The following is a 26,075-nucleotide window of genomic DNA, read 5'->3' on the forward strand; positions in this document are numbered from 1 at the left end:
CGGCAGGACTACAGCTCCCAGAGCCCCCTGGGGGCGGTGACTGCGGCCGCTGCCAACCCGCCGGCTCTCCGGGCGGCGGGAGCGGCCCTGGGAGTGCTGTGGGCGGCGCTCGGGCGGGAGGCGCGCCTGGCGCGGGAGAGCCGAGCGGGACATGGCCGAGGCGGGGCCGCTGCCGCCGGCGGCGGTGCCCGAGGGGTCGCCCGGCGCCGAGCCCCGGAGGGTCCGCGGCGGGGGCGAGGGGTCGGGGCCGCCGGAGCTGCCCGGCGGAAACATACGGGAGCTGCTGGAGGAGGTGGAGATGCAGATCGGCGACGTGAGTGCGGCGCGCTGCCCTCGGGCGGGCTCCGGGACCCCCTCAGGGACGGGGCCTGGCACCGGCGACCCCCAACCCCTCTGCTGTCCCTCCAGGCCGCCTTCTCGCTGGCGAAGATCCTGGAGGCGACGTCGGCCGTGTCGGCCCAGGTGGAGGAGCTGGCCATCAAGTGCTCGGAGAACGCCCGGTTCCTCAGGACGTGGCGGGACCTGCTGAGGGAGGGCTACGAGTCCCTGAAGCCCAGCGGCTGACGCTGGCCCTGCCCGCCGAGCCGCCCGTGTCGGACGGCGGCGGGGCTCTTTTCGACCTCCTCTTTTAGGGAGCTCATGTGGAGTTTTGTTTTCCCCCAGAGTTCTTTCACAAATACTTGGGGGCTCTCGTATGGATGTTTTATGTAAGTCTTCCGAATAAAAAAACTTTGTTTAGGGGACCAGTTTTGACTTTCAGGTTGTTCGTTGAAGCTCAAGCGACCTCACACTCTTTCTTCTGTGCGAACGCGATAGATACAAAGTTAATATGTGTGCTACGTTCAGAACTCATTACTGCTAGGAAAGTGGCGTCCTACGGTGAAGAATTGTCAGCCCTCCTTTTTAAGAGCTGTTACCAGCAGAAACCCTGCCAACTCCAGAGAAATTTGAACTAACTTCAGTTTTTTGTTATGCACACTTTTTCTTCACGTTGAGTATGGGATAATGTGTCAAGTTGTGGCTTATTTATGAGCTTTAAGAAAAATCCTATATCCCAAACCTTACTATTTTTAGCAGTATTGTAACGTATGTCTGTAAAGCTGCAGATTTTTCGCAAGATGTTTTATTACTGCAAACAATTTTACTTTTTGTTGTAATAAAGTGCCTTATGATGGACCATATATCTCTGCAGGGTAGAAGTTTAACAGCATTGTTCACTGATAGGATGGATTATTTTGAACTATAAGTAAAAACTTCCATTAGTTAGAAAAGAATCTGTGACGTGTATTCTCCTCTCACTGGGGAAGCACTTCAGAGCTTTTTCAGTATTTGGTCCTGTTTTTTATTTTTGCCTTATGCAATGACTAGTCTTATAGTCTAGAGCTTACTGTTAACAGAACCTTTTGGTCTGAAAGATTGCTGATCTGCAATAAATAGCTGTACTGACACTCCTGTACCTTTGTCAGGCACTGTGAAAAATAGTAATGCTGAAATGCAATGGCAGGCTGCAGGAGAACATGACTCTGCTGTGACTTATTAGTCGGCCTTATTTTTACTAGTAGGACTTTTAGAAAGACCAACTGTAGTTTGCTTATCAAAACAATAAAGATGTTGCAAAAATTCTGAAGTATTGACTCTTATTGTGTTACTAAAGGAAACAAAGGTGATGTTGAATATAACTGTAATGAAATTCAGTGAAAAACAAGTAATGGCAAGGTCAGGGATCCTTGCATATCTCATCAAATGCAGTCACAGTCCTTGAGAGGGCTTGGCCCCTCAGAGTAAGGAAGTTCTATTGAAATGAGTTCTCATTGCTCTGGTTAAAGGCAATCCACTTGGCAGGATTTTGCTCAGCTGTTTTTAACCCCCATAACCCAAAATGTTGCTAAACAGCTTAGAAAAGAAGTCATTTTGTTCAGCAGATAATATTTTATTTCAGTAGAACATACAGTAGTGGAAACAAGATGCTAAACAATCTTCAGTTTCAAGATAATCCAAAGTTCTGTAAACAGTTGAAGTGTGAGTCACACTTTTTCAAAATTCTACTTCTTATACTGTTAAGAAGTTAAGTGCAAACATTGGAAGTATCTTTTAACTTAATTTTAAATAGTTTCAAATCAATGCAAAAGAAAGCATTTTTTTACCTTTTTGGGCTTCTAGGCCATCAGACTGAATACGGTACTGAAAGAAGAAGGGAAGTTGTAATAATTCATAATAGAAAAGATTATCTTCAGTAAGAATGTGTGAAGGAACTGCCTCTAGGGGATTGTTTCAGATGGGATAGCTGTTTTTTACCCTTGTAATTCTGGGAAGTAAAATAATGCTTCAAAAAGTGCTGAATGGCTGTGGTTTTCAAATTACTTTAAAGCATCCAGTCAGATGTCCAAAGTGATTAAAATGTAGATGTCATGACACCTATTAAGACTGATAATTTTCTGTTTGACTGTCTCCCTGCTACACAGAGAGACATCTTAAGACTGGAACTTGTTGAAGTGTACAAGCTGTGGCGAGATACCTCTGGTAGCCCGTTAAGAAAAGTGAGGAAAAGAGCAGCAGCAAGATGATGGGATACTCAGTCCAGTCTTTCCAGAGTAAGATACTCTTCTAAAGGGGGAAACTTCTACCAGTTAAAGCTGGGGGACACTCAGTTGGGAAAAAAAAAATCCCCAAACCACTCCTTTTTTATTTTTTTCTTCACCACAGTTCTGATTCTGCCTGAACTAGAATCTTAAAGATTAACTAGTCCCAGCCTCTCCCTGCCATGGGCAGGGACCCCTCCCAGTAGACCAGGCTCATCAAGGCCTTGTCCAACCTGGCAGCTGTATTAGAACTATCATTACAATTTCACTATTGCTTTTACTTGAGTCAAATAGTAAATTTATAAAAGGAATACAATTTTCACTTGTTTGTCTTTGAGAAATATAGTTAACTGACCTAATTATGAAATTTAAATGTTTTTCTTACAGCTATTGCTCCTTAAAGCTTTTTAAGATGATGCAGCCTAAATAGAGCCAGTCAGAAACTTTGAGGAGGAAATACATTTCTTAATGAGGAAACCAATTAATTATTTTAATAAAAATCAGCTGTTGAAATGGGAAATTTAAAAAAGAAAAAGAAAATAAACACACACACACACACACACACACACTTCTCCATACACAGATGATTTTGAAACAATCTGCTTTCAGGGTGAGATGTTTCAAATGACAATAAATTTTTTTTTTTTTTTTTTTTTTTTTCCCACACACTTGGCTTCTGGAAGAAAAAAGCCCCAAACAACTGATTTCTCATTCGGATCTAGGATAAATTGTCAAAATGTCAGGTACTACCGTGAGATGGTAAAATGCCAGTTCTACCTGCAAACAGACACATGGCTCCCTCTTCTTCCTGCAGTGCTTCACGTGAGCCCTGATGTCACACCTCCCTCAGTTTCCTCGTGGCTGTAAAGCAGTAAGCCCACAGATGTGAAGTTAACAGTGCCGATGTCACCGTGAGGGTTCAAAATGGAATTACGTGTATGAATTTAGTCTGGTTGACTGTGTAGTCACTGAAGCATCCGAAGAGTCTGTACAAAGCACAGGCTTTGTAACCTTTGGTGGGATTTCATGCATTGGCCACATCTCTACCCAAATGAATGATGGACCATATGGTTTCTGGCTGCCTTTAGCTCTTTTGGATCTTCTTTGCCTGTAGTTGTACCAAACCTGGTGAATCATTTCTTTGAAAGGTCGTGTAGTCAAAGTGTAGAGAAGAGGATTCAAAGCACTATTTATTGGCAGTATAAAAATCACCACCCAAGAAGTTATGGTACCTTAGGGAGGGAAAAAGAAAGGCAGCTGTAATATGCATTCCAGTGTTTGCACTCTTTAGTTAACATAAGCACTTGATGCCAACACAGCGTAGCTTCTTGGTGAGAGGGGGAGGTTGTGTGCTCTTAGGCTGAGCTCCTGGCACAACAGGTGCTTTTCTTTTTCTTCTTGCTGTTACACTTGCATGGCCTCCTATCTCTATTTCCAGGACTCCCTGCAAAAGCTGACATTGTTCTCTCAGTAGTTCCAGTTATATCTCTTTTCTATGCCGTAGCTTCCTATTTGCCCTGACAGACTTCTTGTTCTGGCTGAGCCCCTTTTTCTTGCCCCAAAACTTTTTGTCTCTGCTTTGCTCCCTGTCTCTTCCTGTGATGTCTGTTCCCTATCCTCTTCCCATGATTGATGACATGCAGTCCTAATGATACCCCTGATGTTCTGTCCTCCTTCAAAACAGTATCCTCCATTCCCTGTATCCCCTCAGAGGCTGGTTTTCTGTTCTGCACCAGGACTTCTCCATTCCTCCCCTGAAAAAGAGCATTGTATACATCCTCCTTATTCCTTCTTTTCCTGTTGGTAAGAGTTTCTGTGTTCGCTGTCCACCTATGTAAGTCTGTGCATTTTTACAACATCCCCTTCTCATCCTTTATTGTTTGGGAGATAAGTTACCTGAGGGGCAGGTGGAGAAGGAACAGGATTAAAATGCTGAAAGATGTCAGTGGGTGCCCTCTGTTGCATTGTTTGACTTATAAAATTGTTAAAGAACTGTTCTAAGAGGCACGAAAAACTTCATCGACTCTCCTTTCCTGACACCCCTCCTTGCCCCTCTCCAGTTTTACAACTTTGTTGCAGTATCAAGACATGCCTGTTGACTCTCATCATATTGGCTACAGTTTTGGAAACAAGCAGGTGCTAGGTTCTAAAGCTGTCACAATGTATCACCAACAAAAACCAAAAGCTATCAAAAGAGGTTTACAGCTTGTGTAAATGCAGGCAGCTAGCTGTCATGTGTAGTTTCATGAAACGAGTAATTACTGTTTAATCTGGTTTATCTATCACAGAACACTAATTTGCTGAATCCAAGATCACCCTGTGATTCAGCAAGATTTCTTCAAGGTTTCCTGACTTATAATCCACCTGCTTCTACTTGTAGCAATATTTTCTTTCAAATATCTTAGGCGGTTTGATAGCTTCTTGAAGAAGCATTTTAGAAGATTTAAAATAACTGAATATTTGACATAACCAGTGTAACTTCCAGACCTTTGAAAAGCAAGTCCAGACTTTGAAAAGCTCCACTCCCAACCCTCTGGTCAGCACATAAGGCAAAATCGTGTGAGCTAAAACATTTTCTTGCCAACATAATATTTTGACATACATCTGTACACTGAGTCTGAATCTGCTGTTGCTGATCTGTTCACACTCACATGTCCTCTCTAACAGGGTTTACAAGCCTCACACAAAGAGACTTTTTTCTGGCATGTACTGGTATTGAAAAGTGAAGGAAAAAATTAAGGTGCAATATTAATCTCTTAGGTTACACTATTTTTACATGGGAATATACTCACAGCATGAAGAAGATAAGCAGAGCTTTATGTAACTTAATGATTTGAACTATAAATACCAGCTTGTAAAATAAAGTTATTTCAGAATAAGGTACATTATTAAATCAAGATAGGAAACACTATATTGTCCTGAGTTGTTTAGGCAATAGAACTAGCAAAAGTTGTAAGATGAGAAAAGCCAATGCAACTCAGCCTTGATTTTCAGGTATATTTTCTATGCTTTATAGATACCGTATGTAGACAGACTTGAATGATTTGAACTTTGGAGTTTTTTATGTAAGTCAAAGGTGGCTAATCTTTGATGATTATAGTAATATAGTTCAATTAAAGAACAAAACTATATAGTTCATTGTATTGTGTGTACATAGATATAGATATGGAACATGAAGTTAATTTCAGCAATATAGTTCATTTCATTAAACTCTTTTTCTTCTGAAGTAGAAGAAACACTTCATGCTGGCACTGTTGAAACAGCCTCACAAAAGAAAGGACATACCTGGTATTTCTACTCGAAGTAAAGAAAGGAGTTTCAAGACAAAAATAGGTATCCAACATAGTGCATCAGTAAATACAATGAAGAAAAAACGTTTAGCAAGGATCATCTCTTTTTTAATATGATTCCGAATTTCAGTAGCCATAATAGCTGTCTGGTGAACACTGTAGAACATACTCCCATAGGAAAACACAATGATGATAAAAGCTGCCAAGTTTACACCTGTTTAAAAGTTAAAATTAATCATAATTTAAAAGCATAATAGCAATTCTACATCACCTATTTGCAGTCTGGGTAGAAGAATGTTTCATCTAAACTTTTAGTCCCATGGAATTAAGTGGCCAGAAAATCTGAGTCTGTCCTCAACTGAAGACTGAATTTTTGCCTCTACTCAGGTATTGATTTTATTCACTGATAACTGGCAAATGACTGCTATCTGGTTAAAACCAAATATTTCTCTGGTCTTACTATTGCTCTACTTCCCTAACAAAGGCTGTTAATTCAAGAACATAATGGTAAATAATTTGTTTCTACTTTCTCAGTCCTTCATGCATTTTAAGATAGGGGGGTACACATCTCATACAGTAAAATATTCATACTGGAAATAGTCTTTAAATGGTTGCTGGAGCATCTAAATCCAAGGAGGTGTGAACATCACAGCTATCTTATTTGTTTGGAATCTTGGTTCTTTTGTAGCTCTAATAGTATATAAAGAAGAAATGCAACTTACCTAAGAAAATCACAACAGAATATATCTGACTTCCTGAACTTTCCGATTGTTCTGAATGAAGAGGAAAACAGACGCCATTGGTGCCATAGTAGTTCCTGAAAAATTCCTTATTGCTCAGTGGGATAAAAGCAACAGCAAACCCGATTATCCAGATAAGAACCAAAATGGAAATTGTCCTGCATTTTCTGGGCTTCAAACACCTAAAAGGATAAACTATGCAGATGTATTTTTCCAAAGTCAGATAAGTCAACAGTAAGACTGACACCTCTGTAGACAGAATAGCCAGCGATCCAACCAACTGACAGTGAATACTGTCCATCCACAACTGAGCGTGCTTGTTGTATTCTCCACGATATTTAAGATCAAAAGCTCCAATCACAAATAAATATATTCCCATCAGACAGTCAGCACCTGTGGGCACAGTGCTTAACATCATTATTTACACATCTGAAGTTCCCGTTCTCTCTGTATATGTATATTGGAAAACAGACAAACACACACACATACACATGCACACACACATATATGTATATATATATATATATGAGTACATACTTACAAGTTAGCTAATACATAGATATTAAATCAATATTGCATCTGGAATGCTATTATGAATTACAATTAAGGCAGTAAAATTTTAGAGAAACTTTTTTTGTTTTTTGCTTTTCCTTTTCATTTGGACTGACAGTCTATGTTTCATACCTGTTTCCATTTTTTAAAGCCCTGGTAAAATTTGTTTGCAAATAGAAAAAGATACGGCTGTATTTATAGAAATATTCTTGCAAACCTTTTTTATTAGGTCTTATTTCTTTATTTATTTCTATATTAACATTTGGCTTAAGATAATTTTCTTTGAATAGGTGTCTTGGGGTCCAAGACAAACCGGAACAATAGGCCATCCACTGGATTCAAAGTTTGTTTTTTCCACCTTATGCTAGTTCAAAATTCATGTGCAAAGGCTAGTCTAGTCTATGACAAGACTAAGACTAGTAAGAGAAGATGACCTGTCAACACAGAACTGAAGGCTTCCTGGCTATTTTGCTAAGAATTTTGCCTAGTGTTCAGATTGTTTCTATGGGAAAAATAAAGTTTCAAAATCAGTGACATGATGTATTTAGAAATGTTGCAATAATTTTATACAAGGCTGACAACTACCTTTCAAAATGCGTCTAATTGTGTTTGTGCAGTACTTATAGACTCTCCTGTATTGAGAGACTCTGGATTGTAGTGACTGTACTGCCAAGTAGTTCATCCATAAACTTGTCTTGCTTTCAGGACTAAAATGAAAAAAACCCACCCCAATTCCTAATATTGGGGAGCTAGGATAGATTAATTTTATATATTTGCATAAGCAACCTTTTGCTTGTGCAAAAAATAGACCTTTTGAACACAATAATTACATGCGGATATTGCTACTTACTGACAAATGCATGGTAAAATAGAGGTTTGTGGGAATTTGAAATATTGGAATTTTATTTCTTCTTGCTGAAGAAAGTGGGAATTTGACAGAATTCCCACAGCATGAAAATCAAACATGAAACCTTTGGAATACACCACCTGCCAAAGGCAGCATTTAATGACACCGCCTGGTATATAGGGCAGAGCATTTTGTATTGTCATTTGCAACATCAAGAAAGTACAGTTAATTCAATGCTGGAAATATGTCACTGTACTAAATAACAAATATCACACACACTACAAGCAGACTAAAAAGATCTTTTTCTAGGCATGGAGTACTCACAGCAGAGAGACATTATGGAGATGGCGTGCAGCTTATTCTCCGATCTGATATAGGGCCTCATGCAGATAACAAAAATGTTTCCAAAGCAGGTGATGGCAGATACAACCCAGACAAACACTCTCTGTATGATGCTAGCTAAAAGATTCTCGAGGGAGGAAATTCCATCAGTGTTGGGTTTACAGCTGCGCACGTGAGGAGCATACCCACAGTACTGGAATTTCTTAAAATATCTGGTTGTGAGAAACAGGTAAGAGATCATTCTAGGTTAGTTGTTAGAATATCAAAACTCTCTAGTAACTACTCAGAAAACATATTCTGAAAGAAGAAAAATTAATTGAAAATTGTCAAAATTCCACAACTGCGTACATGCTGCTTTTCCCACACCTTTGTTTTCAATTATCCAGTATTCCGTAATTGTAAAATTCAGACCAAAAAAAAGCAAACTAGAGTAATCTACTTACATGTGGGAAAGGTTTCTCAGGGGTCTGAACATTCTCCTCTGGATGTTTGCAATTTCAATACCCTCCAAGCTGCTGTAAAAGTATATTCTCAGTAAAAGGCCACAGAAACTCAGCAGTAAAAAACCAAATTTTATGAGCATTTAGTTGTGATTTTATGGTTAGGAAACTAGAGAAGAACTTTAATTGCATCTAATCTGTCATCCCTTTGAAACTTTAATTGCATCTAATCTGTCATCCGTTTGAAACTCAGAAAGTCTGAGTAAAGTCTAAAGTGGAATGAAAGGAATTGCAAATAGTTTTAATAAACTCACTGTTCATCCAGATGCATGACCAACTCTTTTAGTGCTGCTCTCAGTCATGAGAATTCACGAATCTCTGATTAATATGTCGCCCTTTCAAATTACTATTCTACTGATGTTCTTTCATCATCTCTGGGGAAATAATAACTTGTTCTAGTAGTAATATTTTTACATATCTCTTCTGTCTTTTATCCAAGGGAGTGCTTTACTAGACAAACAAACCAACCCAGGAACTCAGTCTTCATTATGTCAAGAGCAGCAGGAAGATGAGACACAGAATACAGCATGTGAGAGAAAATGCTGGCTTTCTTTTGACACACAGGTGGGATTCCTTATTTTAAATTTATATCTATATATATATAGAAAGCAGCAATATTGTTTCCCCTGCAGTGCCAGACCTACAAGGTTTAACTCTGTAAGATGTTCTTTTAGAACTTCAGGTTCTGTATCCTTCCAGTCCATCCCATTCACTGGTTAGAGGTGCAGCCGGTCTTTGGTTCTGCTTGTGGGAAGCCTTATGATTGTTCAAAGCTTTGAATGTAATACTCATGTGAGTTCTGAACACATTTAGGGAAAAATGGAGAAAAGTACAGACTTAGTGGTTAGTTGATGTGGGTTAGTGGGCAGTTTTGCTGGCAGACATGAAAAAGCCCCAACATGGAAATGTGCTAGTTTTATTTAAGTGCTGCAAGGAATCCTGGGGAATGCTTTCCCCAACTGTTTTCACTATTTCAGACATATGAAGAGGGAACTGGTGTTCTACAAACTGCCAACATACAGCTGCCTATAGATCTATCTCAAGATTTAACAGTTTTTTAAACTAAAAACATGGAAGGCCATGATCACTGAGTTGTATGAGTTCTTTGGTGTTAAATAATAGATAAATGGATAAAATCATGCTTTAGTTTGACTGTAAGGAGGTAATTGGTTATTATTTTCTGTTCTCAGCTGCTTATTTTCATGACAATTACACAGATTTAGTATTTTCAGTTCACTAACCATTTACCAAATTCAGCTGAATTTGGCCAGGAGGCTAAATCACTGTAAGAAAGCTGGTCTGATCAACAAAGGTGTGTGTACTGCTGGCTACAGCTCACGGGTCAGATCATAAACTCCTAGTGCACTTCTGTCCAAGGAAACATCTGATTTTTAATCGCCACAAGCACTTTTAGTGGGGCCTGTTGCTATAGGAGACGGGGTGATGGTTTAAAATGAAAAAATTGTAGATTTAGACTAGATATTAGGAAGAAATTTTTTATGATGAGGTGGTGAAACACTGGCATAAGTGGTCCAGAGAGGTGGTAGATACTTCATCCCTGGAAGCATTCCAGGTCAGGTTGGACAGAGCTCTGAGCAACATGATCTAGTTGAAGATGTCCCTGCCCATTGCAGGGGAGTTGAACTATATTTTAAAGTTCACTTCCAAAACAAACTATTCTATGATTTTGAAGTGATGTCTGACAAGAGCCTACGCTGTGCTCTACACCAAGCTGGTTACCTCAGATGTGAAGTGACCAGTGAAGATGTACTTAAATCTACTGCTGGATAATTTCAGATTTGCAAGATTGTTGCTGCACTGTCTCACAGTTTTAGGAGGAGCTTTGCTGGCAGAATTCAAGTTAGAGCTGCTGTGTTAGTGCACCTGCAAAAACTCCCCCTAAACTCTTCAGGAGCAATTTCTTAAAAAACAAATTCTGGACCATGTCCTACTGAGGGAGATGTGCATAATCAGAAAGAAAATATAGCTAAAATATAAAAACTTGATACTTACAGGGATTTGAGTTTAATTAGAAAATCAAACTGGTCTATTTGTATTTTCTTGATGGGGTTGTAAGAAAGGTTCCTGTAAATAAAACAAAAGTGACTTTGGCCACATTCCTTACAGCTTGTTCCAAAACCAAAGGCAATCTACATAACCCATTTACTTTACTAGTACTGTAGGAGGGACTTGTACACGTGGCAGTTACAACTACAAATGGTAACAATCATTTAGTGTTTTTTAACTTCCTAAGCCAGTGGAAAGAATCATCAGATGCTTCACAGGTGTGCTATTGCCATGTACACACACACACACACAACCGCCCCTCCCAGCCTGATGCCTAAAGGTTTTGACTACAGAAATATTTAGTTGTTAAACTCTCCAGACCTGTCTTTTTAAGTAAAAGAACCTAGCTGAACTGCATGCATCTAGAAATAAATTACACTTGATTTTGGGTGTGAGTTCAAGAGACAGAGACAAGTTAGAATGTAAAAATAGCATTATATGCTGCCACTCTGTGCAAGAGTGTTTCTAGGTACGTCCCCTTTTACTTCTCCACATAACTTTTCTTTATTGCAATTAAAATGCACAAACTCAATAAATGCAGCTGTACGCACTTCGCTGCCCCAATGTACGTGTTGGATCCCAATAATGCTGGAAAATGCACAAAATAAGTTATTCCTGTATTTGAGTACTACCTCCTCTCCTCCAGAGATCTTCAATGTTGTGACTAGTGTCTCTTTCAGATTATGCAAGAAAGACTGGGACTTTCCAACAGCAGCATTTGAAAATTTGCCTATGTATGTGTAATGGGAAAAAGAGAAACTGTCTGGTTTTATATTACCTTGTGCTTTTTTGGAACTCTTTCAGGAACAAAACAATTGTAAACAAGGCATCTGTATGATGCTCTTATGAGTTTATGATCTGTTTTTAGCGTTGAATCCTGATATCACATTAAACATTCCCATCAAATTATTAATTTCTCATTATATATATCTAGCATAGCTCATTTTGTGTGTATTAACAAGATCTAGAAAAAGGTAGAATTTGAACATGCTGTCTTTTGGGACATGAAAATGCACATCTTTTACAAAATTATTCTGGACAAAATGCTATATAGAATTGCTTTTGGCATAAGTGTTTTTTAGGCAGAACTTAAATGATGCATACAAACAAATGTGCTCTTCTCTTTCCTGGCACATATGACTGAAAGCATCCTATGAAATGAGAAATATACAGTTATATATAATATTAACCAAGAATCCTTACAGTTGTGAAAGCTCCTTTAGTTCTTTAAATATGTATGGAGGAAGTGATTCAATCTTGTTGCTAGCCAAGTCTCTGCAGAAACAGATAGGATACAGTAAGTCCTTACTACACAGTAATTTTACTGAATAGTTTTGCAGTTTCAGTATACACAATTTTATTTGCCAAATAGGATATTATTTATTCTATATGTTATCAGAAACCTGAACTATAAAAGAATGATGTTAAAACAAGGTGAGAAGCTAGATTTATCAGATCTCTCTTTGTCTCATTAGTTATACCATTACATACATAATTTATTGCTATTTTATTTCCAACAAAAAGAAAGTAAAACACCATTATTTTGGCCGGTAGAAGCTTAGAAATTAATTAAACATATTGTTTCATGATGGGAATTCTTCCACATGGGCTAAATAGCACATCTTTGCCTTGGTTTTTTGCCTCTGCCTTTCACCTTACTTTCAGTATGCATAAATCCTAACAACACAGGAGTAAAATTCTCAGTCCAACCAAAACTGCCAAACTAGTCTAAAAGACACTGAAGGCACACATGCACCTAACTGTGGTGATGCAAAGTTAAATAATATTATTCTATTCAGGGAACATAATGCTCCTGTGAGCAGAAGCCCCATTATGACTGATACAGGCTATGTCCTTTATTGACTATTTCTTCCCTATTCAATATATATTAAAAAAAACACCCTAAGGAAGGATGCCATCTCCTGAGCATGTTACATGAAATAGAATTAATGATGAATGATATTTCCAATATAAATCACAAAACTCTGTGACTTGTACAAATAAGAGAAGAGATCTACTCACAATTCATCTAACATCTGGAGAGAAGAAAAGCTGTTTTCATTTAGGGAGCTGATTTTATTTCGTCTCATCACCCTGAAAGAATAAAACAAACTTATGTTGCTTCTTCTTGATATCTATTTGATTTTGGAGAGAAGATTTTATATAAACTTTAAAAGTTCTCTGTTCTCTGCATCTTCAAATATTTGCCCAATTCCATTAACAAGTTAATTGCATCTAGAGGTTTGCCATTTTATTATTTGGTAAATAACTTTTTTTGCCTATACATCCTATACACGCATGTACTTCTGCATATATATGTATATATATATATACACACATAGACCCATGGTAGGCTGGTGTACAGTGGCTGAGGGCCAATTAAAGGGAAGATTAAGTGGCCTGGAAGGCTTGTGACCTAACCATATCTCAGACACAGGCACATGGTTGTGCAACGTTTCATTCACCCTTATTGCACCTGCCACTGGGCTTATTCCTTAAATGAACAACCTGGATTTTAAGAACTAAGAGAAAACCAAGAGTATGGGTCCTGCAGAAGAGTTAAAAATTGAAAGTGACACACACCATGGAGCCTACTAATCTACCAAAAAGTAGAAGGGATTTTCTGAAGATGGTTACATCATCACTGAAGAAACTTCGGAGAAAATTCTAAAATTGATGAGCCAGCCAACCCACCAGCCAATCAAAATAAGCAACAAGCTATATGTTTTGTATGTTTGCTGGTTCTCATTATGAGATATTTGACTCCAAAAAAAAGGTTATAATGAAAATTTCTAAATCTTAGTATCAACCAAAATCTCTTCAGTCAAGTTTAGTTACATATTTCAATGTGGAACTTTGCTATAAAATGTAAACAGTGGTTATTCTGTGTGGTGCTCACTTCAAACATTTTAATTTAATATCCTCAAGAGATAAATAGCCGTAATACTCAGGCAACTTTTATATTAGCTGTAATGAATCACTTGGCTGTTCAGTATAAGCACATCTCACTCTGGCTAGCTAGCATATCCCATTACTTACAGAACAGTTAGAGTGCTGCAGGAGATGAAAGTGGCATTTCTCACATGATGGATATGGTTGCCTTCAAGGTCTCTGAGATATAAAAGAACCCCATCAATCATTGAAAATAAACATAGGTACTTATTCTAAGGTAATTGAAGAAAAATACAACCAGAACTTCTTGCCTACACAGAAGAGAGTGGGAGGCAGACATGTAATACTTCTGCACACTTAACTGATGGCTTCAGACCACTAGCCCTGCAGTGACCCAGCAGGCACTCTGCAGGATCCAGCACCCCATTAGAAAAAGTGGCATGGAAGTGCCATTCAAAGACAAAAAAAAAATATTATTCTAGTGAAATAAGGTGGACTTACAGCCAGTTTAATCTTGGCATATATTGGCAAAGAGGTTTATCAGGCAAACGAGCAAGAGAATTATTCATCATCTCTCTGAAAAAAAAAAAGAGGAATAGTACAGCTGGTTATATTTGTACAGTTATAGAAAAAATTAACGTCTCTTATGTACTTCTGAAAAAAAAAATTCAGATCTTGAATAGTGTTGAAAGTAGTATTATTTTCTTCAACTTCCACATATTTTCCCTGTGGCATCCTGTGCAGCAGTATCTTATCCTTAGCTTGCTAATTATCAGGAAAGATGTTTACTCCACTTCACTGCTATTAAAATGAAATGTAGCAAGCCAATATAAATCTACTATTCAGTCAGAACATGTAACTTCTCTGGGTGATGGGTGAAGTGGGATGTGGAGGCAGGTTTCCCTCTGGGATGCGGGGGAAGAGGGTTCCTCATCTTTCGGGCTGGAGAGGGCAGTGGCAGACCACAGAGAGGTCTTGGGGATGGGGGCTGTGCTGCTGCCAGGGGCAGGGACTGTGGGACCCCCTCGTGTCACTCCACGGCTCTGGAGGACACCTGGAACCCAGTGCTGCTGCTGCCTCGACACTGCCCTCCCAGTGACACCTTTCATCATTTCCCCCGCCCTTCTCCCTATACTTTTCCAGTCACTGCATATCCACTGCTGCCAAAATCCTCCTACTCCAGCACATTTTGCCTGGCGTAAGGAAAAGCTGCAGGTTTACTGCCGGCACTCTGGGGTGAGCAAGAAGAGTTGGTGTAAAAAGGTTTTTATATGCATATGCCCTTCCTATTCTGTTCTTTTAAGTAACATTTTTTATCTTGTTTCATACTTACAGAAGAATAAGGGATTTGAGTCCATAGAATGTTAATGGATAGATCCGATTTATCCTATTGTTTTCAATTATCCTATAAATTACAGCAAAATATGTATCAGATTGATAATTGACTTCAGTCTTAAAGAGATAATAAAAAGTAACAAGCTTTGCAGTGAATTTCTTCAAAAGTCCAGTCAAACTACTTAAAAAAATTAACACATTATTCCTTGACAGGTTAAGATATTAATTGAATTAATTTCCTTTCAGAAGAATTTAATTTAAAAAAAGTAACTTAGAAAACATCATTACTTTCAACTTAGAAAAAGTGTTTTCCTTTGAGGATTTTAAATCCTTTGATCAAGACATTTTGAATGGATTCTCAGAAAAAACAAAGCAGCACAATCTAACAGTATTCTGTGGCAATCCAACAGTCTCAAACATGCAGAAGAACGTACGATGTGTTATTTGCTTATTTTTAATAACTTTACTTAGTCAAAATCTGTCTGAAAAGCAGTAATAAACCAATATTTCAGGTTTTGACAGTAATTTTGTCTGGACATTTTAAGCACTATTTACAGGAAAAGACCTGCCCCAAAAATACCTATCTACTGTTTTATAGTAGTTAGGTTATTTAATGTATTCATTTGAAACAAGTAATTACTAATAAACATTATTTATTATTGTTATAAGTCATCAACCATTGAAGCCACTAAGGCTCAAGAACTATTTTCTGCTCTCATCAAAACCAATTGCATTTTTATCTAGCACAGCGTTACAGGAGTTCCTTAGTTATTAACACGTGTAAAGTAAAGCTATGCACAAAAATGAAAGCAATCGAAATATTTATGTATTACTTTTAAAATTAATTATTTATTGAGTAAATAAACATAAAAATAAGAAAACAACATACAGCCATTCAAGTCTGTGGAGGTCTGCAAAGACAAAAGGCTCCAAATTTGTTATCTTGTTGTTACTCAGGTATCTAAAACAAAGATGAATGAATGGAATGATTAATTAGCGGCAGATGCATGAAAATGAGTTTTAAGACTATTTCTTCCTTGATAATTTATCAGAATACTCCTATTTTTTTAATAATTATTATTTTTGACTATGTAATTTTCATGCCTTTGAGAGCAAGGCAGGACTCTCTCTAGTAAGAATTTTAAGAGCAATTATGTAGAGCACTTTGTCTTATCTATAAGAAAGCACAGCCAGCTAAATATTTTCACTGTGTCATATTTTAGTCTCTTTCCAGTTTCCTTCTGTGGAGTGATTTGTTCCATGAAAGTTCCCAGGATCCCATTCAGTCTTTGTTAAGGATATTAGTCATAAATGTAGATACCAGAATAACGGAAAAAGAAAGGCTGACAATGAATGGGGAGGGCTACTATAAATGGTCTGGGAAGATAATAACAGCAGCTGTAATAACAGATAATCAACGGCATTTGTATGATGGAAAGAATAAGAGGTACAACTTTTAAAAACTTTCCTTTTGAAAACATTGCAGTAAAAATTCTGAACCAAACAGTGCAATTTATGTGTTGTCTCTTTCACTGAGCATTTCCCTTAAAAGTTAGAAGCACCTTTCAAAAAGTTGCTGCACAATAAAGAAAAAAAGTGTTCCTTTCATCACCCATACTGGTTATTTTGAATTGCTTTTGTGAACCAAAACACAGTCTTAAAGAGTTTTCATCCACCACAAGCTCTCACTTTCATTTTATTCCTTCTTCATTTTCTTTGGCTTTCTGCAGGGTACCATACTGTCTCCTTCTTCCATTCTGAGGATTTGGGCAATAGCTGAAGTATGGAGCCAGCTTGTCTTTTCAAAGTACTGTCCTGCCAGATAAGCTTGCACATAGAGCTCATAATCTGTCTTTGCTTTCTCAATTCAACCATTGAATTAAAGTTTTGGAAGTTCATAATATGGAATCAAATAGAGAGACACATCCTTAGTGACTGTCAGAGCTCTGACTGCTGCTACTGAATACTTCAGTATTTTAAAAGCAGTACTTACAGTTTTGTCAGGTTGTATAAACCTTTAAAAGCACGTTCAGATATGACTCTGATTTTATTATTCTGAAGATACCTAAGAAGATACAAACCCAAAACAATTTATTCTCTAAACAAGCAAAGTTAAAGCAAACATAAGTAACCAATTAAAATCTATCGGCTAAACTGAATGCACATTTGATGCTTTAAAAGAAGCTGTCAAAGTTATTACACCTTGAATTTGACAACAACCATTTCACAGCTATAGCTGCAAAGACTGCAGTTGTGTTTAAAGGAATTCATACAAAGAGCAAAATTACAGAAATCATTCAAGTGGATGCTTGCCTTGCCAGAGATGAACAATGGAGTAATTCTTTGTGACATCCTTGATTAGGTCCTAACCATGCAGTTCTCACCTCTGTGACCTGATCTCTGTGTTTACCCAGATCTCTGCTACAAGCAAAATTTTGCACAGTAAATGTCAAATTAAAATAATTTTTGAATTTTCCGTTTTTAATGTCAGAGAGTTCTCAAGATGCTACATTTTAAAGATAATATAATAAAAAGGTAAAGCAAATCTTACTAATCTTCTGTATCTATTTTTTAAATTCTTTTAAAATCTATTTTGATGAAATAATGAGTTGAAAAAAATATTATCAACTGCAAATATTAAATCCTTTTCAAATAATTTTAAAGTGTTACAATGTAATTCTCTGAATAATATTTAAACTTAAGTCCTTTAATTAAATTACACTTAATGAAGCATCTAGGTGCATTCCTGACAAACAGCAATAAGAAATCTGACTTTGGCTTTTACAAAATGGGCTTCTGTCAAACACTGCTCAAGACCTTTTGGAAAATGTAAAGTTATCTCTCAGAAGGGTGTGAAGTCGATATTACAAACAAACATTTTGTACAGATAGGTATGGATGTATTTCTTTTAGTGAACACTTAACCTTTCAAGACTTTAAGGGACATAATGGGACTTAGCTTTCAGAACGCAAGATGGTGCTGCAGTGCAGGAATTTCCCATTAGAGAACATTTTAAATTGGTGACATAGAAGCCCTGCTTCTTAATTTCACTACTTCGATATCAAGAAAACTTGTTAAAGGCTATGATTTTTGAGCAGCATATATGTTACACTCTGGAAAACATAAGACAGTATTGTATTGCCATAATAATTTGACCCATTGGGCATTATCAAATCAGTACCAGACATAATTAGGAGTAAAACCACGTGCCATGGGAGTGAGCTTCCCATGATAATGGGAAGTCTGTGTTTCCAAACTTTGTTTCCAGAATAAATTGATTAAGTTACTTAAATTTATTTTGGCATTTTACTGTTTATTATAAATGCAACATCCTTCAGACAAAATTAAAGTTTAGCATTTTTCTGGTATAAACCAGTTTATAAACAAAACCCATTAAATATGCAGAAAGTATGGTTTTGCAAAAACACAGACGTCAAATCAAGGTACTTGAGCCAAACAGGGTACACACGAGGTAGCAAAGGGTGAGACAAACCAGACTTTTGTTACTTAAATATTAACTCTGTGTGTGTACATATGGGAGAAGGAAAGGATGAATATTTAAGGCACTGGGTAGGTATTTTATGTTACAGCACTCCCTTACAGATTTTTAAGATCTTGGTATTTCTTGAAAACATCAGCAGAAAGTTTCCTTAGCAGATTCCTCTGAAGAGACCTGTAGGAATGAATGCACACAGTAAAACTACTGTCCAAGGTGCCTACAGTGCTTTTGTTATTTAATAAGGGCAGCTCTCACACTGCTAAGTAACGAAAACAGCATGAAACCACCTGAATGTGCTACTTTTGTTTGTCTGTGTATTTGTATCTATTCAAACAGTAAGAAAAATACATTATAGTAAGAAAAACCCCATGTCCCCAGAAAAATGGGCAAAATAATTGTTAAACCTAAAAATCAAAAAGATCTGAGTATAAACTACAGATTTATTTCAAACCTCAAATGCAGATGGAGCTTATGTCCCAGTTCATGCATCCCTATGTCCCAACTCCATTGGGGACACTCAAGTGTCCTGTCAAGAACAAAATTTCTTCAGGACATGGTTTGATTAGAAGAGAATTTAGCCTGAAAGCCAGCTGAACTTACTCACTGCTTTTTCTACAGCTACAGCTGGGTCAGTATTGTTGAACTCTCTGTTGACCCTGAGCCAGCAGCCAGTTTAAATAGATATTTGACATTCCACATCACTTTTCATCATGAAGAGTTGCAGTATTTGACCGTGGACCCAGCAAGGGGAACTTCAGCTACGTGTGAGACTGGTACCATATGGAAAGATCCGTAACCCTGATCTACAGAGGAGATCCTCAGGTAAGGACATGGGATGCTGCTCCCTGCTCACCACACCTAAAACTGCTTCTCAAACAGCAATGTGAAAATCAAGTACACATCAACCATATTCCGGTCTCTTAAAAAAAAGTTTGGCTTACTCATACCTATCTGCCTGATGACTCAGCCCACATTAAGTCCCTTGAAATAACAGCATATTCAGAGACATCAAATGAGAACTAAATAGATTTGCTCCAGCAGGGCGTCCCACTGAGTTCAAGGTTACTGGCTTTATAAAGAACACAGACTAGGAATATTGGCAGGATCATAGAATAAGAAACAGGTTCTAAGCATTGCGTCTTAAAAGGAAGCATTTCTTTTGTAGATTTCCTTAGGTATACTGAAACTCTTTGTAGCTCAAGTCACTGTTACAAGCATGAAATGATCAGTTCACAGAGATTTTGGTTTCTTAATTTCTTTTCTCCACTTTTATGTAAGGAAAATCTGTACTTAAGATGTTAAAGTACTTGTTAACAGAGAGACACAGTGCTTCCCAAGCATCAGCTGATCATAATTATAAGGCTGTAGTTGTGAAAAGATTGGAGGATTGACAGTCAAACCCGAACAGAGCAAGAGACCGTGTTACTTCTCTACTTACATTATGGTTATGTTTGAAGAGACTGATGGGACAGCACGTAATTTGGCATCATCACAGAAGATCTCCAGCCCTTGGCAGGTACACTCTGCTGGCACATCACCAGCCACTGCAAGAGAACAAGCACTTGGGGCAAAAGGTGGAATGTGCGGTGTGATGGGACGTGGAGAAAAGAAATACGGTATAAAAGAACAACGAGCACAAAGACAGACATAGCAGGCTCTGTTAAGCACAATTAAGGCACATGGTTTTACAAAAGTGATTTAGACCTGGGAGGAATCTAACAATAAATATAAAGGGACACAAAAAATCATATTACCTCAGTGAAAGAGCTTGTGAAAGCTCTTGAACCTTAGGCATGATATACAGGAAACTGGCATGGGTTTTTTGCAGTGCTTCCTTAGATTATTCAGCACTCTTATATTACTAGAAGGAGCACAATTCTATGGGTGAAAATGGGTCAAGAATGGGAGTCTTTGATCATCATAGTAGCCAGCAGAATCAAAAACTCTGTACAAAGACCTGCATAAGTGGAGGGGGTTTGTAAATTTCATTTGGTGTTTAAAGAAGTGAACCGGGAGGAATGTTGCCTTCATTTCACTCCAAAATATATGCCTGTTCCATGTTCTTTCCAGCGGTATCAGCATATATAGATAAACATTTATATTACCCTCCTAACTGGCATATGCTAATTGCAGTATGTTTGACACTTCTCTTACAGAAAATGAATCATCCTTAATGGAATTGAAATTAACTTCAAAATAACATTTGTTAATTTGAGATATTAATTCTGTTTTACTGCAAGTGAAAATGCACTAAATTTCCTGATAAACATATATTTGCTCTATATTTCTTTCTAGGAATCATCATTAATAACCACTCAAATAATATCTGTAATTACTTACAGCACTCAGGTGTCTTTGTCTGAAATGCATACAGAGATTTCAGTTTATTGTATTTGTCCTTTGTATAATGTTTATCAAATTGCAGCGACCATCCATTGTTGTCTTCTAATAAAAAAACCAAAAAACACACAGCATAAACAGACCACAAATGGAAGATATTAAAGTAGAAATAGAAGGTATAAATGTCTTCACTTAATTTATTTGCATCAATTTTTATCTAATTAATACAGGTTCTTATTCCAGAGCATTAGATAACTTTATCTTTATACAGCTTCTTAAGCGTACATATCTACAAACAGTATGAGCTGCAGAGTAGCAACAGCTTATTATACCTTCAACAACAACATTTTCTATGACAGTCACAGAAAAAATATAATTGTGACTTCAGAAATTTTTATTTACATAGGAGTCTTAAAATGAGAGGGAACCATATTTTCTGACCTCCTTAAACATGCAGGCTTGCTACTTTGTCAGGAAAGTTGGAATGATTACTATTGACTCTGACTATCACAGCCTGTAAGTTCTTTCCTGAAAATCTTGATGAAGACCAAAGGAACACTGCTTTTCAAGAGAAGGAGGGACTTGGTGTAACATATGCAAGTCAGAGTGTTCATGTTAAGCTTAATGTGCATCTTAAACAAAGCATGATTCCATATTACCAGTTTGGTCACTGTGCACAGATGTACTGGAACTGAATAGTTTATGGTTATAACAGCAAAAATTTAAGAGCAAATGTTTCAATTCCTTCCAACAAATGGATACTTCTAGATATAGTGGTGCTAGAAATAACTACAGATCTGTTAGTTATTTGTTTCTTGGAAGTCTATTGTATATCTGAGATCCATAAATTAACTGATCAGGTAGCCACTTTCAAAACTGGCTGGAAAGAGAACGGGAACTCGCCTTTAAAAGCTGTGACTGGATTTTAGTTTTATTGCTTTGACTCTGACTTTAGTTTTCTTAATTTGAGTCTGACTTCTCTTCAGCTTTGACAAGGCCCACACGATTTTAGTTTAAAGTATCGCTTTTAATGAACATGCAGCAGTAGCAGAAATGCTCCTTGGGATGGTACTCACTAGCTGGTGAGCCAAAGCATGTGTGACAATTGAAAGCAGCACACTGCAAGGATACCTACTGCCAAACAACATTTGTATGAGAACTCTCAGGAGGGCTCTGCCTTGCTAATCGTTACAGTCTTAGATTCACCTTTATGATGTACTGGCAATAGTTTTACCCTTGCAATTTTACAGGTTAATAGTTTAGGTATATTTAAATACAATTCCTCATGGACATTTCTCTATAAATCTTTATATTTAACTAAGCATTATTACTATATTGGCTTCAAAATAGGCAAGGAGAAATAAAAAATATTTACTTCTTTGCAACTTTTCCCATTCTGAAATGGCTTGTAATTTTTCATTTCACTTTACACATCAGTTGTTTTCTCAGACAGGCAGAGAAACTACCTTGAAAGCATCTCCTGAAACCTGGCTACAGATGAAGCTGTTTTTGAGAGAGGCTTGTCTCTTTGCTGTCTAAGCTGAAAAGATCTGTTATATGTGCTGATTAATGATATTATGAAAGATTAAGTAACTTCAGGCAAACTATCCTTTATCTAGTTATTTGTTTGTTATGCATACATTGGAAAGATGAAAGATTCAAAGCAATCATAAGTGCCTGTCTTCAGAAATTGCTCCAGTGAGAGAAAAGACAGACATGATATGGCATTTAAGAACATTTTACTAACTTCCTCAAGAGCACCTACTCTGATCCATTAGCAGTTTTGCCAGTCTAGATCATTAAACTAATATTCAGAAGCAGCCTAATGCATTTTGGACAAAATGAAAGGTACTTGGCAAACCTGCTCCTGCCTGTTTTAAATGCTCCAAAGAAGCTCAGTTTTAGGACTGCTTGCAGCATGGAATGTGTAATTGCTGAAGTGATGAGAACAAGTCCTTTGTCAAGTGTCAAGTGCCTTAAAAACCTACTGCCCTGTAGATGGGACCACAATGAGGGTTTCTCTATCACTATTCCTGAATATTTAACCAGAGCACATCCATTGACTTTCATTTGTATGACTGGACTCAGTGACATGTGGGAATACAGAATACATGGAGAAGGTAAGATTTTTAAAAAGAACATTGGAAAGATGGTTTAAAAATGACATTATTGTTGAAGTATGAATCACCTCAAATATATGTTTTTCAGTCAGGAATATAGTATCAAAACACTCTTGGATTTTCTAATTCATAACTATGTTCATAGAAAGTTCTGGAAAACAAACAACTTGTCTGCAGATTCTGAATATACAGCTAGGAGTCATAAATTCTAATCCTCCTGTAAACCAATGAACATATAAAGTATAATTTTTCTGCGTTTCCCTGGTTCTGACACTAAGGAGTGGACACATGAGATTTTTATTCCACATTTTTGTACTTTTAAAATGCTTTGCCATGTGATAAAGCATGTACAAGAGGTGACCATCAATGCATTTCACATCTGCAGAGAAAAAGGATGAGCAGTGCCTCCCACACTAATGGAAATAAGCAGTTTGCTACAAAGGGGACGTTCATCAGCATTTTTGAGGAAGTAAAGAGGCAGTTGTGTATTTTTGGGTGGCCATAAAAATAAGGGAAAAATTCACAGAGAAGATGGATTATTTTGTGCTGGAATCATTCCAGCTGTTTGGTGTTTCTAGTAAGTTCATTTTAAGTAACGGGCTTTTCTCATGGCATGCTTTCTACTAGAACTAAAAAGGCATATCTGAATATAACAAAACAAGTTATTGAACATCTTTTGACCTTCAGAAAGATACACTTTGGGCCAGATTTTGTGCCCAAGCATGGGACAGTCTCTATTTTATCCAAACCTTTGTCAAATCCTGAAAGAATGTATTGTGCAAATAAGTGTATTTAGTACAACCATTCGGTGAAGCACTCCATGGCAGAACTGTAAATCACTTTGTGGCCGTTTAGAGTTTACATGAAGGTTTGTGACCTGTTTACCTCTTTTGAGGTGAGGTTCTCCAAACACTTTAAGAAATGACTGGTAATAGTACTGGTCTTGAAATCCCAAATCTATCATTTGAGGGAGTACAGCTCAGATGAGAAATTACTTTTACCCTGAGCCTGTTCTAAAGTAGATTATGTTGGTTGTGCTTCAGTAAAAAAAAAGAGATCTGAGAAACCAAGGCATCATCAAATCTTCCTCTACATGGGATAAGTGAAATAAGTGCTGGAAAACTGGATTTATCTGACTACAGATTAATATGCTGTTTCTTGCTGAAATATGCCAATTACCACTTCTGATGGGAATGAGAAAGAGCATGCTAATCCTGAAAAACTACAGGTTTGAGTAATCATTTCAGTGACAGATCCAAGAAAGTATCTTCTTTCTCAATTAAAGACATATCTCTTACTTAGTATGGAGCTTATGATGAGGACGCTATCCATGTGACTTCCCCCTTCTCTCCACCATGTGTTCATGGGTTATTATGCAGGGAAATGCTATCAGTTAAATGCACAAACACTCTAAAGAGACTCTGTGTCACCCTTTGATTTTGCATTGCTGTTGGTGGTCATAACCTGTGGACATATTTCTTTTTTGTCAGCTGTTCAAATAAACTTTCTCTTGCTGTAAGGAATGATGTCAGGGTTTTCCCAGAGATATCTTTTAGTACAAGGAAAACCTGTGTCCTCCAGACAAGAAGCATTTCCTTTAAAAATATTTACAGATGAAGGAATAGAATTGCCCTTTTCCACAGTGTTGGAGCATCCCGATACAGCCTCATAACTTACTGCAAGACCAAAACCACACGGGGATTTTCCAAAACCAAGGGCTGCGGTGCCTGGAGCATTCAAAACTGGCAGGGAATTTCACTGTCTCAGTTTAAATTTCCAAGCAGAAAAAATTAAGAACTTAGAGCTGGACACCTTATCAATCAATTCAAAGACAATTTCCCCACACCAATCTGCATGTCACTGCACGTGACACTGCACACATGTGTCCTGTACCTGCTGGTTAACTGAAATCACATGTAGGTTGTCTGTAGCTTATATGTTACAATGCTAGCATAGTAAACGAGACAGGAAACAAATCAATTTGCATAAGGTTTACAGTTCTCTGGATGAGCTAGATTACATATTTACACAAGTTTATTTTTGGTTTTAAAGCAACTTAATTAGGCTAGTGCAACTTTTAAGAAAACAGGCAGGTTCAAATTTCCAAAAGATAAACATCTTCTCAATGTTGCACCTTTATTCCGGTGAAATAAGTGCATAGAGTTTTCTAGTTTTATAACAATACTTTAAATCTATATAAATTATTCTGATTTTCTATTCTGTTTTTCTTGAAGTATTTTCAATTTTTAAAATTAAATAGCATGAATGCATCTATAGAACCTTTAGTTTCTTGAAAGTTCCCTTGGCAGTAAGCCACTACAGTGGAGACCAAGAGAGACATAAGTGTAGTGAAATGTAAGTTCCTCTTATTTACCAACAGTATTTAAAAATCTCAGTAAAAAAATTGATTAAAAACCCCCAAAATTTCAGCAAAGCTATTCCATGTGCTGATATTTGCACATCAGAGTAAACCTTATTATTTCAGTGCCCTATACTGTGGATGAATGGGAATGACAATAAAATTTGGCCATATATGAAAAAATTCCATGTGAAGCTTGAAAATCCTATCTTTTCCCAGGTATTTGATACATTTTGACTATACTATTGACTGTCAAGTATTTACTGTATGCTTCATAAACAGAATTTTCTATCTAGGGCTCAAAACTGAATAGCACCTCATATATTCAAATCTCATATTTTAAGTATGATGAGAAAAAAATGCAATGCCAGGAAAACATGGCACCAACTATAACATCATTCATTATTAGGATTAATTTGAAATATAAACACATCAAGGTCTTCTGCAATGTGCTGAGACAAAAATGTATTTTCTCATCCCTTATGAACAATCTTGTAATACTAAAACATATATCTTTTGTACAGATGTTTTGAAATACCCCATAGAAATTTAGATTTCTGCTACAGAAATCTAGGAGGTGATTTAATGAATATACAGAACAGCAATAATTCTG

General features: G+C 37.3%; 2 protein-coding genes across 3 annotated transcripts in view; one reads left to right on the plus strand and one right to left on the minus strand.

Moving 5' to 3' along the window:
- Positions 1-105: 105 nt before the first annotated feature.
- Positions 106-1,627, plus strand: C4H4orf46 (chromosome 4 C4orf46 homolog). Its single transcript, XM_039551009.1, has 2 exons — positions 106-313; positions 409-1,627. Exons 1-2 carry the CDS (start codon positions 152-154, stop codon positions 562-564), a joined length of 318 nt encoding a protein of 105 aa, XP_039406943.1. The 5' UTR covers positions 106-151; the 3' UTR covers positions 565-1,627.
- A 276-nt stretch (positions 1,628-1,903) lies between these two features.
- The window catches only part of RXFP1 (relaxin family peptide receptor 1), a 58,185-nt gene continuing 34,013 nt past the window's right edge, over positions 1,904-26,075 (minus strand). For both annotated transcript variants that reach the window (XM_020584116.2, XM_010411849.3), the window contains exons 3-18: positions 20,984-21,088; positions 20,082-20,187; positions 18,746-18,817; positions 17,138-17,209; positions 16,034-16,105; positions 15,143-15,214; positions 14,311-14,385; positions 13,957-14,028; positions 12,940-13,011; positions 12,121-12,192; positions 10,864-10,935; positions 8,794-8,865; positions 8,333-8,562; positions 6,592-7,002; positions 5,865-6,083; positions 1,904-3,811 (exon numbers count right to left, since the gene is read on the minus strand). In XM_020584116.2, the coding sequence (XP_020439705.1) occupies positions 3,510-3,811; positions 5,865-6,083; positions 6,592-7,002; positions 8,333-8,562; positions 8,794-8,865; positions 10,864-10,935; positions 12,121-12,192; positions 12,940-13,011; positions 13,957-14,028; positions 14,311-14,385; positions 15,143-15,214; positions 16,034-16,105; positions 17,138-17,209; positions 18,746-18,817; positions 20,082-20,083 (1,887 nt within the window). In that variant the 5' untranslated portion in view covers positions 20,084-20,187; positions 20,984-21,088 and the 3' untranslated portion in view covers positions 1,904-3,509. The remainder of the gene's footprint in view (positions 3,812-5,864; positions 6,084-6,591; positions 7,003-8,332; positions 8,563-8,793; positions 8,866-10,863; positions 10,936-12,120; positions 12,193-12,939; positions 13,012-13,956; positions 14,029-14,310; positions 14,386-15,142; positions 15,215-16,033; positions 16,106-17,137; positions 17,210-18,745; positions 18,818-20,081; positions 20,188-20,983; positions 21,089-26,075) is intronic.

Source organism: Corvus cornix, chromosome 4 (genome assembly GCF_000738735.6).
Source record: "Corvus cornix cornix isolate S_Up_H32 chromosome 4, ASM73873v5, whole genome shotgun sequence".
NCBI lineage: Eukaryota > Metazoa > Chordata > Aves > Passeriformes > Corvidae > Corvus > Corvus cornix.

Coding starts and splice junctions, on each gene's coding strand:
- C4H4orf46 (XM_039551009.1), top strand. CDS start 152: ATGGCCGAGGCGGGGCCGCTGCCGCCGGCGGCGGTGCCCGAGGGGTCG. Junction 314..408: donor TGGAGATGCAGATCGGCGAC/GTGAGTGCGGCG, acceptor CTGTCCCTCCAG/GCCGCCTTCTCGCTGGCGAA.